Source organism: Prosopis cineraria, unplaced genomic scaffold (assembly GCF_029017545.1).
Source record: "Prosopis cineraria cultivar Desert tree isolate PC_DT_omini unplaced genomic scaffold, ASM2901754v1 PC855, whole genome shotgun sequence".
In the NCBI taxonomy this organism is placed as follows: Eukaryota; Viridiplantae; Streptophyta; class Magnoliopsida; order Fabales; family Fabaceae; genus Prosopis; species Prosopis cineraria.
In genome coordinates this window covers 19,550-37,873 of record NW_026556180.1, presented here as the reverse complement: position 1 = coordinate 37,873, position 18,324 = coordinate 19,550, and the positions used below count along the sequence as shown (strand labels likewise).

General features: G+C 32.1%; 1 protein-coding gene across 1 annotated transcript; it reads left to right on the top strand.

The window, feature by feature from the left end:
- Nucleotides 1-862: 862 nt before the first annotated feature.
- On the top strand, nucleotides 863-2,520 carry LOC129298583 (uncharacterized). Its single transcript, XM_054937004.1, has 3 exons — nucleotides 863-1,016; nucleotides 1,424-1,512; nucleotides 2,322-2,520. The coding sequence occupies exons 1-3, from the start codon at nucleotides 987-989 to the stop codon at nucleotides 2,467-2,469; spliced, it is 267 nt and encodes an 88-aa protein (XP_054792979.1). The 5' UTR covers nucleotides 863-986; the 3' UTR covers nucleotides 2,470-2,520.
- The last annotated feature ends 15,804 nt before the right edge of the window (nucleotides 2,521-18,324 follow it).

Here is an 18,324-nt window from a genome sequence, read left to right as displayed (position 1 = left end):
CAATCATAAAGGTCATATTGGGTTGAAAAAAATTGATTGGTGTGGACCATATAACCCTCGAACCATAAGTTAATCATGATAGGTTAGGGTTGGCCTATATAACCCATATTATTTTTAAAAAAATTAAAAAAGGAAGAGAGGAAAAATTTAGGTTGAATTAATTCATATATTTTATTCAAACATATATATTAATATTTTGGTGTATCTTAAATTAATTTTGAATGAATGTCAAACTAGAACTCATCATTTAGGTATGTTTTCCCCTTAAATTCATGAAAAAAAATAAATGGGTTGACAGGTTGGTCTATTTAATCTGCCAATCCTCAATGATTGAATTGAGATTTTTTCAATCTATATAAAAATAGATTAAATCCAATATAACTCACATTTTTCTCAACTCATATAAGCTAATTTATATGATTCGAGTTGGCTCATGTTTTCAAACTCTAAGTGAAGCGTGTGTAATTGTGTGTATTTTGTACAGAAACAAGACATCAATTATTGTCCTTTAAAGATTATCATTTTACATCAAACTCATGTAACATATGAGATTCAGTCTAGTTATAATAAAGACATGTATTTTATCAATCATGTCTTTAATGATGACGCACTAATTTTAAGTTTAGAATATAATCTATTTATGTCTTACAAAGCCAAAATGAAGAAGTGGCGAGAACGAGTGGTCAAGAATTAAGAAAATAGTTAATGATAAAATTGGTCAAACCCAAAAAAGAAAGAAAGAACTGGTGCAATACCAACCATTTTAGAAACACACCGTTTTCTATTTTCACGGAAATTGCATGGAACTCCGTTACATTGGCGAGCCGTTTACGTATATAAACTCGACTCCGTTGATCATCAATTTCATCCAAGCTCATTCTTCTCCTTCTTGCTTCCTTTCAAGTTTCTTGGAGGAGGCAAGTTATACCTTCTGCGTTTTTCTCTTTTCTCGCATCTCCTGCTTTTTTATTCTCTTCTAGTTACAAATGGCTGCCTCCAGATGGTTGAAGCCCGAGGTACTTCTTCCCTTCTTTTCCCTTGTCTCTAATTATTCGATCGTTTTCATCAATGTTCATCCTGTTTGGTTCCCGAGAAAATGATTGAAAATCCGAATTCGATTTCAGCTATTCTACATGCTGCATCGCCTGATCCGAATCGTTACTTTATAGTCATAGCTCCGGAGATTCTTCTCTTTTTTCTTTTTTTAAATCGTAAAACTCATCGGTTAATTTCTTAGGAGCAATGATTCATTTTTTCTCATCAAGCTTGTAAATCTCGGAGAAGATCCTTGGTTCGATTTTGTGTTTCGTGTCTTTAAGAAGCCAATGTCAGGAAGAATTGTAGTCGTAAGATTGAGCACGAAATGCTTGGCATAAAACGTGATGATTTTCTTAATGCGTCCTGTTTCTTGTATTGCGAATAGGTTTACCCTCTTTTTGCTTCAGTTAGTGTGGCCGTTGGGATCTGCGGCATGCAACTAATCAGGAACATCACTACCAATCCTGAAGTCAGGTGCATATATTGATGACTGTTTTGCATATCTTGTGCTTTGTTATTCTTATTTCAGATTAAATTGTTTCCTCTGCACAATAGCTGCATCAGCCAAGGCTGTTTTTATATATAAATCAGTAAATTAATATAGTTAATGATAAGTTCTTTTTTCTATTTAGTCCAGATATAATGTGAATGTATCAATTTGATTCGTGAAAAGTCCCTCTGATGTTAATCCTTCAGTAATAAGTTTCTCAATGTACTCTCTTCAAATACTTTTGCGCAACCAAAATTGTCACTGTGGAAAGCATTCATGGCCTTTCTAATACACTAAACTCCAGCTTAGTTTTGTGCTGAAGATACATGAACAAGTTGATAGCGTTGGTTAATAGACGCATGAGTTTCCTTTTTCGTCCTTATCATGAGTTTCTTATGCACTAATGAAATGACCATTTTGATACTAGAGAAAAACATGTAAACATAATTAAATCTTTAATTAGTTCTCTTGGTAAATTCAACTTGTGTCTGTTAGGAAAAATAAAATGCTACTATTTGTTATGGCCTACGAAGTTTCCTCCATTTGTAAACAACATTGAAAGGACAACTTGAATGTATGGGATAAAAATTCCAATGAAAATGGTAAGAAAGAAAGAAAAATTGGTAGTATGAAAATCAATATATTAGAAAAGGTGTTCGTATTTAATGTCTAATTGTGTCTCAATCCAAATTAGGGCTTATTAGAACTTTAATAGTTATTGATTATTGATGATGATACACTCAAATTTAAAAGTGTTGTGAAATGAGAGGTGATTTGGTTATGTTATGGTCAGGGTACTAAAAGAGAATAGAGCAGCAGGAGTGCTCGAGAACTTCGCAGAGGGTGAGAAGTATAAGGAACATGGACTAAGGAAGTTTCTCCGCAACAGGCGTCCTGAGATTATGCCATCTGTCAACAACTTCTTCTCTAAACCAAACTAACCAATTATTCATTCATTCATAATTCGATTCCTGAGAGATTAGTTTTACGTTTTCGGATTTTGTTGAGAGAGGTTTTATTTAGAATGCTCCAATATCATTTTTTCATATCACTACTACTTGTAATTTGTTGGTGGATGAGCCATGTCCATGTCGTTCAATAAATAATAATAAAGTTTCTCATGCTCTTTCTTGTTTTCCAAAATAATTTCAATGATTAATTAAATAAATAATGTAAGTGATTAAAAAAATTACTTTTTCAACCTATGTCTTAAAAAAAATTAATGAGAGAATGAAATAGAAGGGCTGAAAAGTGAAATCATATATAAACTGAGACTATAAATTTGTGAAAAACATATAATTATAGAAACACTAAGGAAAAATATAAATAGATAAAAATATCCTTTTCCAATAGTAATGTATTGTAGTTGTAACTTGTTAATTATAAAATCTTAATTATAAAATTAGAATATAAGTTGCAAATCAATTATAATTTTAAGAAGTTTTATAAATCTTGAAAGCTAATTAGCGGTAAATCTTAGAAACTATATTATAAAAATCTTCAACAATTTATAACTAATTTATACTTAAAATGTCCCTAGAATCAATAGTTATAAAATGCAAAACATCTTTTCTATTTTTAAAATTTTATTTTCATTCATCTAACTATTAATTAATTAGTAATGCTATGTTTAGATAGAGAGAAAAATATGAGAGGAAAGCAGGAAAATAGGAGAAAAAATAAATCTTTTCTCATTTGAATGAGGAGAGAAAAGTGAGAGAAAAAAAAAAGTAAGAGAAAAAATAAAAAGTAAAACTCACTATATTTTCTTTTCAACTTTTGTGGTGAGGTTTTGAAAAAAAAAAAAATTCCCACCATTTGCTCTCACTCCCTCTTCTCTCTTATATGTTATCTATATTTTCATTTTGCCACTTTGACACAGGCAGCAGCTTTTTTCTTCTCTGGTGTGTTCTTTGTTGCATTATTCTTCATAGAGTTGGTAATTTAAATAGGTTAGATTTATTTAAATTAGTCTTGAAATATCTTACTTTTTTTAAAAAGATTATATAACCAAGTTCATTCCTAACACTTTCGGGTTTATTTTGGTTAGCCCGACTATCCAAAACTTTTTAAAAATTTTTTTATTTTTTAAATGAATTTTAATTTGTAAATAATTTTGTTAAGTATAAAACATTATTTTAACTTTAAAAGAATAAAATAAAAAATAATAACTTATTAATTTTGTATTTAAGTAGTTTTGTTACTGTTTTATTGTATTATGTATAATTTATTTATAAATATTTTCTTTACTTATAAATTAATATCTTAGTTATTTAAATATTGCTCTTATTATAGTCATATATAAATATTTTATACATTTTAATTTTATTATACTATTTAAATTATGATTAAGTTAATCTTAATTTAATTATGGTTAGACTATTGACTTAAAATTATTGCCCCGATTAGTTCAAAATTTTTAATAACTTTTAAATAAATTATACTTTTTTATTTTTAAAAATATGAAAAAATAGCCATTATTATATTATATAAAACAAACCATTTAATCATGAATAAAATACTATTTTTGTAATTATTTTTCTTTAACTTTTTATATTGTTTAACCCTATATATAAGGGGTATTTACTTTAGTTTATTAATAATTTTTATCTACTAGTAGAATCAAAAATTCATACATGCCCAAATTTTATTTTTAAAATTATTTTTAATTTAAAATTAATTATCTATTTTTATAAAAAAATATAAAATATATTTTTTGGATATGCTAATGATGTATAGGACTCAAAAAAAATTTTAAAAAAATTGAATCTTAAAATATAAAAATCATTCCTAAAATTTATTTTAAATATTATTTTGAGATATTTTATTAATTAAAAATAATAAAAATATGAAAATATAAATTTTTTTTTTTTTTAAAAAATAACTATAGTAGTGCACTCAAATATATGATATTTTAGTATAAAAGGACATAAAACTTAAAAAATTAATTAATATTTATTATATTTTATTTTTTTAAAATTTATTTTTTATATTCTAGGTATTCGGGCCAAGCCGCCTGAATTTTCCCAAATAGACCCTCCTAATAGGCTAGAATGATAAAAAATTATTTTTTTGAAACTTGGTCCTAAGTTTTTCAGGCTAATCCGTTAGATTTGGCTCAAATTACTAGTACTATTCTTCCAAGCCTAAATTGCCAACGCTATTCTTCCAGTAGTTTGATTTCACTTTTATATATTTTTCTTCACGGATCTCGTTTAAATGTTAATTGTTGTCCTCTACTCCTCTTGGAACATATGGGAAAGACTGGACTAGATTCGGTGCTAAAAAGAACTAAAAAAGATAGCAATATAAGACAAACTTATGATCAAAATAAGAAATGTGATGAAATAATTATAAGGAAATTTACAGTCAAAAACTACTAGAGAAATCTATTTATAGATAAGTATCAAATAATTTTAAAATTATGCAGTGATACTAAGGAATCAAAATGTAATTAATTTTTCATGTCAAAAGACAAAATTGCCTTTCAATTTTTTTTAAAAGCTCCTCAGCCACCAACTGCCAGTGGCCAAACCACCTCGCCGAATAAGCCATTTCAGCTCCAACAATAGTAGTTGGATCACTATCAGAGCTCCAACATCAATTACCGAACTAGCGAGGGAGGCAAATTATTTTTTTTAAGGTGGCCAAGGTGGGGTTTGAGCCCATATCCTCTTGGCCGTTAAAAAATTGTTAACCACTAGGCTAACAAATCTTTTTAATTATATAATGCAAAGTTATATATATACTTAATTCTGTTTTCACTTTTCATGTCAACATTTATTAAAAGTTTAATAGTTACTTGTCATTTTACAAATGACTTCTTATTAAACTACTAATGGGACTTGCTAAAAAATTTTAATATATACTGATTTTTATAAATGCTTACTTATTTTTATTACCAGGAATAACAAGTTTTCATTAAAAATTTAACAAGTAACCATTTGTGAAATGATAAGTCTCGTTACTAGTTTTAAAAATTTCTCTTAATAACTTAACAAGAAAATTTTAATAAAATAATAAGTTTCTATGAGTTTTTAATATGTAAAATATTAAAAATAAAAATAAGTAAATATTAAAAAAATTATTTCATATTAAATTTCTTTGACAACTCCCCATTTATAATTTAACAAGTGATCATTTGCAAAATGACAAGTCCCATTACTAGTTTTGAAATTTTCTCTTAATAATTTAACAAGAAAATTTTAGCAAATAATAAGTTTTTATGAGCTTTTAACATGTAAAATATTAATAATAAAATAAGTAAACATTTAAAAAAACCACTCTACATTAAATTTATTTGACAAGTCTCCGTTGATAATTTAACAAGTGACTAATTGTAAAATAACAAATCCTATTACTAGCTTTGAAAATTTCTCTATAAAATTTGATAAGAAAATTTTAGCAAAATAATAAGTTCCTACGAACTTTTGACATGTAAAATTTTAGCACAATAAATTAAGTAATGGGGCTTGTCATTGTTACTTAATTTATCATGACAAGTCCCATTACTTAATTTAACAAATAGCCATTTATAAAATGACAAGTAACCATTAAACTCCTGATAAGTGTTGACATGAAAAGTGAAAGCAAATTTTAAACATAATGGGGCTTGTCATTTTCCAAATGATCACTTGTTAAATTATCAATGGGGACTTGTCAAAGAAATTTAATGTGGAATGATTTTTATAAATGTTTACTTATTTTTATTAATAAAATTTTATAAGTTAAAAGCTCATAAAAACTTATTATTTTGCTAAAATTTTCTTGTCAAGTTATTAAGAGAAATTTTAAAGCTAGTAACGAGTGTTGTCATTTTACAAATGGTTACTTGTTAAATTATTAATGAAAATTTGTCATTTCTAGTAATAAAAACAAGTAAGTATTGATAAAAATTAGTGTGTATCAAATTTTTTAACAAGTCTCATTAATAGTTTAACAAGTAGCAAATTGTAAAATGACAAGTAACCATTGAGCTCCTAATAAATGTTGGCATGAAAAATTAACATAGTTATATATATCTATAAAATCTTACATTATATAATTGAAAGAATTTGTTAGCCTAGTGGCTAATAATTTTTGGTGGCCAAGAGAATGTGGGTTCAAATCCCACCTTGGCCACCTTAAAAAAAGTAGTCTGCCTCTCTTGCTGGTCTAGTGATTGGTGCCAAAGCTCCAGTGGCTGGTGGTTGAGGATTTTTTTAAAAAAAATTGAGGGGCAATTTTATTTTTTTGCATTAAAAATTAATTACATTTTGGTCTATTGATATTGCAATTTAATTTCATAATTATTTGGTACTTGTTTGTAAATAGATTCTTCCAGCAATCCTTGAATGTAATTTTCCCATAGTTATAATACCTTAGAAGAACGGTGAGTCTAGGACAAAAAAGCTAAAACCAGAAAAGACATACTCCCTCCATTTAAAATTATAAAGCATTTTTAATTAAATTTTATTCTTAATAAAATAGTTATCTACTTTCAAACTAATCTTATATTTTTATATCACCTCTATTAAATGCCCTACAATAAATATAAAGTCATTCATCAATAGGGGCATTTTTGAAAAAAAGGTAATGATTATATCTCTAAAAATTAAAAATGCCTTACATTTTTAAACATCCAACTCTTCAAAAAATGTCTTACATTTTTAAATGGAGAGAGTATGATCTAGAAAGTTGCGCTATTAACAAGAAAACAAGTGTCAAAATATTAAAAATAAGGTGTTTAAAACTAATATAATATATATATATATATATATTTTTACATTAAATAAAGTGCCCACATTTGAATACTTAAAGGTAAGAATAACATTTTAATTAAATTATTCGATTTTAAAATGTAATAATTTTAAAATTCACTTTTAACAACTAATTTAATTTTAAATTAATTTGATTATGTTTATTTGGATATAATTTCTGCTTTCAATTTATTTTTACAACCATAATTGTATGAAACATGATATATTTTAATTTAGTATAAGGACATTATAGTCTTTATGATACTTGTTTATTATTCTTTCTCTTATTTTCTGCTGTCTATCCAAACGTAATAAATAATAACATTTTTTTTAATTTTTTCTTTTTTTTTTTTCTCCTTCCATTTTCATTCATCTTAACTTTTCTTTTCCATTTAAATAAAGAATAAATCACATATGTTGAACCATAATATCCTTATCTACTCTTATATATTATCTAAAATAAAATATTTCAGACAATATTAAAAATTAGATTAAACTGTAGGCTTTAAAAACAGTGAGAATGTCTTCGTAAATCTAACAAAGTGGAAGAGAGTTCATTATATTTTACTCTAAAAATTATTTGCCTCCTCTGTAACAATAATTAATTATTACCAAAGAAGGGTAAAGTTAAAATAATTCAAAATTATAACTACCTAATTGTTTTTCTTAGTTGTGTTTGCCTTAATTTAAAATATTTGAAACGAACGTAATGTATAAAAATATGTATATTTTTTAACCAACAAGAAAATATCTCAAGCATGTCTAATTGGTATAAAATATTTCTTAATTTCATATGCCTAGTACCAAGAGTTTGGCAATTTGGGCAATCTGAGTTTTTTTTTAACATAAAAAATAAAATAAAAAAGCCAGAGTTGGGCAGATCGAGTTTTATTTAGGTTGATATGAAAAAGCCCAAATACACAAAAGTAATAAATAAAGAAGCTCTACCAACAATTTGAAATAATAAATAAGCTCGAAAGCCTGAATTGTTAGAATTTTTATCTTTTGGCATTTTATTTTTTAAAACTTATCTCAAATTCTATATTCAACATCCAAATTTTAAGCAAAACTATAACACATTTACTCCTTACAACTGAGATTAAATTTAAAATTGAATATCATATATAATTTGAAATTGAAACATGTATACAATGACTCACTTCAACTAATTATACATGATACTTCCTTCGTCCCAAATTATAAAATATTTTTGAAGGAAATTTAATGTCAAAAAATATAAGACACTTTAAGAAGATTAATGTTTCATTAAATAGACTTATTTCAATATTATCAGTTATTTCTATATTCAATACTAATTAATTGTAGATTTGGTCTAATTAAATTAAGGGTATTTTGGTAGTTTTTATTTTTATTTATAAAAAATAAAATTACTAAGTGTATTTAATGAGGTTTATCACCATGTTGAATTTTGTATAAAAGTGTTTTATAATTTAAAATATAGAGAGTACATTAAATCATGAGGCTACATCTTCTTCTTGTTTTTTTAAGGAATAAATGTTTGTAATATTACTCGAAACGAAACAGGGAACAAAAGATAGCAAAAAACAAAAACAACCTATATTCTTTAACCATCTTCCTCCCCCACATTAGTTGAAGGAGGAGATTAAAGAGGCAAACACTTTCTTTCATAGTATGGGAATATCTAGCTAAAAAGAGAGCTCCCCTGTTACAATTCCTAGAAACATGAAGAAAATGAAAATGTCTGTAACATCCCGAAATTTTAAGACTCGGATTTATAAAGATAAAATAAAATAAAATATCTATAATTAAATTAAAATTTAGAATAATTTGATAGAGGTCCAGAGTTTGAATTTTATTAAGAAAAAGTTTAGTTTTATTTGATTTTTAACTATGGGAAAAATTATCAAAGTTGACCCGGGCTTTTGTGCAATAATAAAAAAATGTTGGGCCATTTCTTGTAATTTTCCCCAAACTTTTAGATCAGCTTTTATAAGAGGAAAACCAGACCAGAAACACAGAAAAGAAAACAAGGAAAGAAAGGAAACACGTGAGAGAGAGAGAGAGAGAGAGAGAGAGAGAGGAAGAAGAAAGGAGAAAGAGAGGGAGTTAGGCTCGGATCTAGGAGTCTTTACGACCGTTGCGAGCTCGGCTACACGATAGGTAAACTCCCTACTTCAATCCTCTTCTCTTTCTCTTGATTTTCTTCAATTTTTGGAAGAGGAGATTTTTGGATTTTGATTCCAAAGGCTTTATTCTTGTAAGCTTTTGTTTCTTTGGATCCTAGGGAGCATGTTTTGAGTTTCTATATAGTGATCTAATATTTTGAGTGGATAATTGGATGAAAAGAGGTGTTTTGGACACAAAATAAACCTTGAGAAATTGGGTTTTTGCTCCTCAATGGTTTAAGCCTATTGATTTAGTTATAATTTTGCTATTTGAGCCCAATAAGATTTAAATTAAGGTTTGGTTTTCATTATAAGGGCTAATGGTGAAAGTTGGTGGCACTAAGTAAAGGTTTTTAATTGATTAAAAAAATTATATAAATTAAAAATTAGCCTAGTGATGGCTAATAAATGGTTTTGGTGGTTAAGTGATACTATGTGAATGGTTGGTTAAATATATAGACCATTGGGATGGATTATGGCTCATAGACCCAAGTTGTGTGGTATGAGTTATAGTCTTCATTGATGCTATTTGTCATGATAAGTGATGTGGATCACTTATATGTTGTAGAAAATTGTTGGTGGAACTTATTGAGAAGTAAGGAACAAGCCGAGCCCTATTTTGTACAAGGGGAACCCTTTTGATACCAAAGGGTTGAGGTAACAGGAGAATTTATATTTTTTATTACTTTGTTTTAGCTATTTTTGAATAAATATTACTAGTTATCATGCATTACATGTTTTAAAAGATTAAATGTGCTTTATAAGGGGTTATGGGGTACTACTTTGATTATAGTGCAAATATATTTTCTAATTGTTTAATAACAATGTTTTTATGGAAATGAGATTTATAAATATTATACTACTTTAGAGTGTTGAATGGTCAATACTCAGGAAAGGTAGACAAGAGTAAAAGGCATGATCTTGGTGGGAGTTCCCCAATGAGAAGGTGTGGATTTTTGATATTCTATGGCACACTGTCAGTACTCAGTGTTGTCTTACGTATTGTGGGCTCAGTGCACTAAAGTGGTTAGTGTATTGAGTGTTCGACACCTCTCAGTGGGGGAGGGAATTCAAAATATGAAGTGTGAGGTTGAGTGCCTAGGCCAAGGTAGCCCTCACATGGAAAGTAAGTTGGGCTGGCTCTGGGAGGGAGTTAGCTTTAACTGCTTAGGATTCACGTCGAAGGGGCATAGGAGGTTCGGTGGATTAGATCATGCCTTAGATTATGTTTTGTGCCTGTAGAGGTACAAGTAGGTATAAGGTTTACCTGAGAGTTAGAGTGCCAGGGGGCATTCTGTTGGTCATGAAAGGCCATACCGGCCTAGGTCATGCATTCATGCATTTTAAATGGCTAAATTATATACTATGTTGAATTTATTATTCGTTTATTTGATTATGGCTTACTTTGTAATAATCAATGTAGATTTCACTGTTACTGAGACTGTGGTTGTCTCACCCCTTTTTTTTCAATATTTTAGGTCCAGGCGAAGGATCCAGTGGTGGACGGGGAAAGGAGCAAAGCTAGGGGTTTGCTTGTGATTTGTAAAGAACTGCAACCCCTTTCTTTTGAAAAAATATATTGTAATGTATTTAAGATTAGGGTGCCAGTAGGATATGATTATGTGTGTGTGTGTGAATATGTGTGGATTGTGTGCTTGTGTATGAATTTTTGTCTGTTTGCAGACTTGTGGCTAGAAAACTTAGTTATGGTGTGTGGTTTTGATGGATTTACTTAGTAGACCAAGTTTCTATTACAAGCAGATCTTTATTTTGATATATATGTGATTTTATAAGCAAATGCAAAGTGGTTGCATTGCAAATGGTGTGCTATGGGCAAACATACACCTTGGATAGAGAGAGTGGGTGCGTAGGCCCCACAAGGAGCTCTGATACCAAATGTAACACTTGCCCCGAGTGTTATCCAAAAATCACACAATTCAAATAAACTAAGTGTGATTAAGGAATTAATTCTAAAACCAACTTAGGAAACAAACCATTTAAATCACTAAGCAAATATACGATTGCAAAGTAAACATTTAAAACCTTAAAAAAAATTATAGGTTCTAACTATAGCGCACGGAAGCAAGCTAGACGAAAGTGAAATAAAAAGATGCTATCATGACAGCATTAAATTGCTGTCACGACAGCCCTCCTGGGCCAACTTCTGGGAGGCACCGTTTCATCATTCGACCTCCGATCGAAGTGATTTTAAAACTCACACGTCACATTCAAAGGGTACTATAAGTATACCAAATTTTAAAAAGATCCAACGGTTGGATTGAAAATTAGACATGTTAAAAAATAGTTATTTTTGCTGTCATGACAGCTAAAAAGCTGTCATGACAGCACTTCCGGACCAACTTCTGGAGTGCACCATTTCATCATCTGATCTCCGATCGGAGTGATTCTAAAGTCCACATGTCACTTTTAAAGAATACTATTAGCATACTAAATTTTGAAAAGATCCAATGGACGGATTGAATTTTGTACAGGTTATAAAATCAATACTGTAGCTGTCATGACAGCAATTTAATGCTGTCATGACAGCACCTCCAGACCAAATTCCAAAGTGCGTCGTTTCTCTGTCCGATATCCGATCGATGTGATTCTAAAGCCCACACGAAGCTTGTAAAAGGTTTTACTTGTGACCCAAATTTTAGAGAAATCCAACGGTCGGATTAAAATTTGGACACCCGGATGCAAAAGTGCAGCTTTTTGGCAAAAACCATTTTCAAAATTATCCAAATCTCATCTTAATGGTCACAAACCTGTGGGAACACTTTGGATAGCATCTTTTTACATTTAAAACCATCCTAATGCTGTCATGATAGCATCTTTTTATTTCACTTTCGTCTAGCTTGCTTCCGTGCGCTATAGTTAGAACCTATAATTTTTTTAAGGTTTTAAATGTTTACTTTGCAATCGTATATTTGCTTAGTGATTTAAATGGTTTGTTTCCTAAGTTGGTTTTAGGATTAATTCCTTAACCACACTTAGTTTATTTGAATTGTGTGATTTTTAGATAACACTCGGGACAAGTGTTACATTTGGTATCAGAGCTCCTTGTGGGGCCTACGCACCTACTCTCTCTATCCAAGGTGTATGTTTGCCCATAGCACACCATTTGCAATGCAACCACTTTGCATTTGCTTATAAAATCACATATATATCAAAATAAAGATCTGCTTGTAATAGAAACTTGGTCTACTAAGTAAATCCATCAAAACCACACACCATAACCAAGTTTCCTAGCCACAAGTCTGCAAACAGGTAAAAATTCATACACAAGCACACAATCCACACATATTCACACACACACACACATAATCATATCCTACTGGCACCCTAATCTTAAATACATTATAATATATTTTCTCAAAAGAAAGGGGTTGCAGTTCTTTACAAATCACAAGCAAACCCCTAGCTTTGCTCCTTTCCCCGTCCACCACTGGATCCTTCGCCTGGACCTAAAATATTGAAAAGAAAGGGGTGAGACAACCACAGTCTCAGTAACAGTGAAATCTACATTGATTATTACAAAGTAAGCCATAATCAAATAAATGAATAATAAATTCAACATAGTATATAATTTAGCCATTTAAAATGCATGAATGCATGACCTAGGCCGGTATGGCCTTTCATGACCAACAGAATGCCCCCTGGCACTCTTTAACTCGTAAGTAAACCTTATACCTACTTGTACCTCCACAGGCACAAAACATAATCTAAGGCATGATCTAATCCACCGAACCTCCTATGCCCCTTCGACGTGAATCCTAAGCAGTTAAAGCTAACTCTCTCCCAGAGCCAGCCCAACTTACTTTCCATGTGAGGGCTACCTTGGCCTAGGCACTCAACCTCACACTTCATATGTTGAATTCCCTCCCCCACTGAGAGGTGTCAAACACTCAATACACTAACCACTTTAGTGCACTGAGCCCACAATACGTAAGACAACACTGAGTACTGACAGTGTGCCATAGAATATCAAAAATCCACACCTTCTCATTGGTGAACTCCCACCGAGATCATGCCTTTTACTCTTGTCTACCTTTCCTGAGTATTGACCATTCAACACTCTAAAGTAGTATAATATTTATAAATCTCATTTCCATAAAAACATTGTTATTAAACAATTAAAAAATATATCTGCACTATAATCAAAGTAGTACCCCATAACCCCTTATAAAGCACATTTAATCTTTTAAAACATGTAATGCATGATAACTAGTAATATTTATTCAAAAATAGCTAAAATAAAGTAATAAAAAATATAAATTCCCCTGTTACCTCAACCCTTTGGTATCAAAAGGGTTCCCCTTGTACAAAATAGGGCTCGGCTTGTTCCTTACTTCTCAATAAGTTCCACCAACAATTTTCTACAACATATAAGTGATCCACATCACTTATCATGACAAATAGCATCAATGAAGACTATAACTCATACCACACAACTTGGGTCTATGAGCCATAATCCATCCCAATGGTCTATATATTTAACCAACCATTCACATAGTATCACTTAACCACCAAAACCATTTATTAGCCATCACTAGGCTAATTTTTAATTTATATAATTTTTTTAATCAATTAAAAACCTTTACTTAGTGCCACCAACTTTCACCATTAGCCCTTATAATGAAAACCAAACCTTAATTTAAATCTTATTGGGCTCAAATAGCAAAATTATAACTAAATCAATAGGCTTAAACCATTGAGGAGCAAAAACCCAATTTCTCAAGGTTTATTTTGTGTCCAAAACACCTCTTTTCATCCAATTATCCACTCAAAATATTAGATCACTATATAGAAACTCAAAACATGCTCCCTAGGATCCAAAGAAACAAAAGCTTACAAGAATAAAGCCTTTGGAATCAAAATCCAAAAATCTCCTCTTTCAAAAATTGAAGAAAATCAAGAGAAAGAGAAGAGGATTGAAGTAGGGAGTTTACCTATCGTGTAGCCGAGCTCGCAACGGTCGCAAAGACTCCTAGATCCGAGCCTAACTCCCTCTCTTTCTCCTTTCTTCTTCCTCTCTCTCTCTCTCTCTCTCTCACGTGTTTCCTTTCTTTCCTTGTTTTCTTTTATGTGTTTCTGGTCTGGTTTTCCTCTTATAAAAGCTGATCTAAAAGTTTGGGGAAAATTATAAGAAATGGCCTAACATTTTTTTATTATTGCACAAAAGCCCAGGTCAACTTTGGTAATTTTTCCCATAGTTAAAAATCAAATAAAACTAAACTTTTACTTAGTAAAATTCAAACTCTGGACCTCTATCAAATTATTCTAAATTTTAATTTAATTATAGATATTTTATTTTATTTTATCTTTATAAATCCGAGTCTTAAAATTTCGGAATGTTACATTCTCCCTTCCTTTAAAAAGGATTTTGTCTCCAAAATCCAAGCTAACACATGAACCAAAGAGATAAACATACCTAGGGAAACAACTGTGGATATTCCTTCCTCATTTGATCCTCAGTTTCCCAAGTTGCATCTCCCGGAGCTGTCCCTTTCCAAATTACTTTTACCAACCAGATTGTCTTATTTCTGAGCTGCTTATCCTTAGCATCCACAATACAATCTGGTTCAGTTCGATAGGTTAAATTCTCTTAAATTTCAACCTCCTCAGGTTTTATCACATGCGACGGGTCTGGCTGGTACTTTTTCAGCTGTGACACATGAAACACGTTGTGTAGACCTGCTAACTGAGGCGGCAATGCCAACTGATAAGCCACCGGCCCAACTTTCTTCAAAACCTCAAATGGACCTATATATCGAGGAGACAACTTTTTAGCCCGAATTGAGCGTCCAACGCCCATCAATGGGGAAACCTTGAGAAAGACATGATCCCCAACCTTAAAAGATAGATCCTTACGACGATTATCTGCATAACTTTTCTGTCTACTTTGCGCCGTAAGAATCTTTTGTTAGATCAATTTGATTTTCTCTGTGGTTTCATCTACCACATCCAGTCCCATCATTGTCCTCTCACTCAACTCATACCAACAAAGAGGCGATTTGCATCGTCTTCCATACAATGCTTCATAAGGAGCCATTTGAATACTGGCATGATAACTGTTATTATAAGCAAACTTTGCCAGAGGCAAATGCTTATCCCAGCTTCCCTGAAGTTCTAGGGCACACAACCTCAACATATCCTCTAATGTTTGGATCGTCCGCTCAGTTTGTCCATCTGTTTGTGGATGATAAGACGTACTGAATTTCAAATCTGTACCCATAGCCCTTTGCATAGCTTTCCATAAATTTGATGTAAATCGAGGATCACGGTCTGAAACAATATCCCTCGGTACCCCATATAGTCGCACAATCTCCTTAATGTAGATCTCAGCATACCTATCAACCGTACAGGTGGTCTTGATCGGTAAGAAATATGCCGACTTAGTCAAACGATCTATAATTACCTAAATAGAGTCAAAACTAGCCTGGGTCCTCGGCAAACCAGATACAAAATCCATTGAAATACTCTCCCATTTCCATCTAGGAATCTCCAAAGGTTGTAATAACCCCGATGGCTTTTGGTGCTCTATTTTGACCTTCTGACAGGTCAAACACTTACTAACATACTCTATGACATCCTTTTTCATGCCTGGCCACCACCAATGACGCTGCATGTCATGATACATCTTAGTAGCACTGGGATGAAGGGTGTAGCTACTTCAATGTGCCTCATCCAACAATTTCTTCCGAATAGACTCATTGTTAGGAATACACACCCTATCCTTGAAAACCACATACCCATCATCACTAAACCAATAGTCCATTATCTCACCATTCTCGATGTCTTGACTTATTTTTGACAAAATCGGATCTTGAAGCTGAGCATCTCGTATCTCTTTCCAAAATTCATTAGAAATAACCATAGTATTAAGACCATTCAAAGAGAACTTAGTCATACCCAAAGAAGTTTCAACTAAAGATTCCATCAATCTATGCTCCCGAACCATTAAATAGGCTACATGTAAGGTCTTGCGACTAAGAGCATCTGCTACCACATTTGCTTTCCCTGGATGATACTTAACTTCAAAATTATAATCTTTAAGAAACTCCATCCAACGTCTCTGTCTCATGTTTAGCTCTTTTTGATCCACCAGGTACTTGAGACTTTTATGGTCGCTCATGACCCTGAACTCTGTTCCATAAAGATAATGACGCCAAATCTTTAACGCAAAGACCACCGCAGCCAACTTGAGATCATGTGTTGGATAATTCTCCTCATGCGGTCTAAGTTGTCTAGATGCATATGCCACTGCTCTCTCATCTTGCATTAGAACACAACCAAGACCCTTATGAGAGGCATCAGTATACACATCATAGGGCTTTTGAGGATCCGAAATCACCAACACTGGAGCTGTTGTTAACCTTTCTTTCAACTCAAGAAAAGCTGTCTCGCACTTATCATCCCAAATAAATGGCCTATCCTTCCTTATGAGTCTAGTCAAAGGCATAGAAATCTGAGAGAAACCTTTGATAAAACACCGGTAGTAACCTGCTAATCCCAGAAAACTACGGATCTCAGTTATCGATTTTGGTCTCTCCCATTGCATGACTGCTTCAACCTTATATGGATCAACTGCAATACCATTTGCCGACACAATATGTCCTAAGAACCTAACCTCTCTCATCTAAAACTCACACTTACTGAGCTTGGCATATAGCTTATGATCTCGCAGAAACCTTAGGATAGTCCTCAAGTGTTTGGCATGCTGCTCCTCATCTTTAGAGTAGATCAGTATATCGTCAATAAAAACTACCACAAACTGATCCAAGAAAGGTCAAAAAATGCAGTTCATATAGTCCATGAAAACTGCAGGCGCATTAGTCAGCCCGAATGGCATAACCAAAAACTCGTAATGACCATATCGAGTCCTGAAAGCAGTCTTTGCCACATCCTTCTCACTAACCCTCAGCTGATGGTACCCTGAACGTAAATCAATCTTAGAGAAAATCATGGCACCAACCAACTGATCTAAGAGATCATCGATGCGAGGCAGTGGGTACTTATTCTTCACCGTAACCTTATTCAACTGCCTATAATCGATACACAATCTTAAACTACCATCCTTCTTCTTTACAAATAAGACAGGAGATCCCCAAGGAGAAACACTAGGTCTAATAAATCCCTTATCTAACAGCTCCTCAAGTTGCTTCTTCAACTCAGCTAACTCTGAAGGAGCCATTCTATAGGGAGCCTTTGAAATTGGCTGAGTCCTCGGTACCAGGTCAATTGAGAATTCAACCTCACGTTCTGGAGGTAATCCTGATACATCCTTAGAAAACACCTTTGGGAACTCCCTAACAACCTCAATTTCATCCACTATACCTGTCTCAGACCCTTGGGTAGCGAGCACTACCACGTAAGCCTTACATCCCTGCTCAATCAACCTTTCAACTTGTAAAGAAGAAAGAAAACAAGAATGACCAGGGTATTCTTTGATCACCTCCGGTACTTCTACCAAAGTTATTGTCTTAGCCACACAATCTAAGACAGCACCATAAGCTGTCAACCAATCCATACTAATAATTAAATCAATCCCTTGCATAGGTAATTTGATCATATTCACCCAAGTCGATTGCCCATTAAAAGTCATCTTAGTCCTACACACCACACTGGATCGACCAACTAAACCAAAAGTAGAGGAAACTTTTATATCATGGGGCAACTGGTCAACAGGCATAGCCATTCTATCTAAGCGCTCGGCAGAAATAAAAGAATGCGTCGCACCACAATCAAATAAAGCTTCTAAATCGAGGCCACAGATAGAAACCATACCAGTGATTAGATTCGATGACTTCCTAGCCTCCTCCTGAGATACTGTATACACTCTACCAGGAATCACGTTCCTCCGGTCCGAGCTCTCATGTAAATCAGGGCAGTCACGGATCAAATGGCC

Excerpts from the sequence above, each read along its gene's own strand:
- LOC129298583 (XM_054937004.1), top strand. The coding sequence starts at position 987 with ATGGCTGCCTCCAGATGGTTGAAGCCCGAG. Across the intron at positions 1,017-1,423 it reads CCAGATGGTTGAAGCCCGAG|GTTTACCCTCTTTTTGCTTC; the intron begins GTACTTCTTCCC and ends TATTGCGAATAG. Across the intron at positions 1,513-2,321 it reads ACTACCAATCCTGAAGTCAG|GGTACTAAAAGAGAATAGAG; the intron begins GTGCATATATTG and ends TGTTATGGTCAG.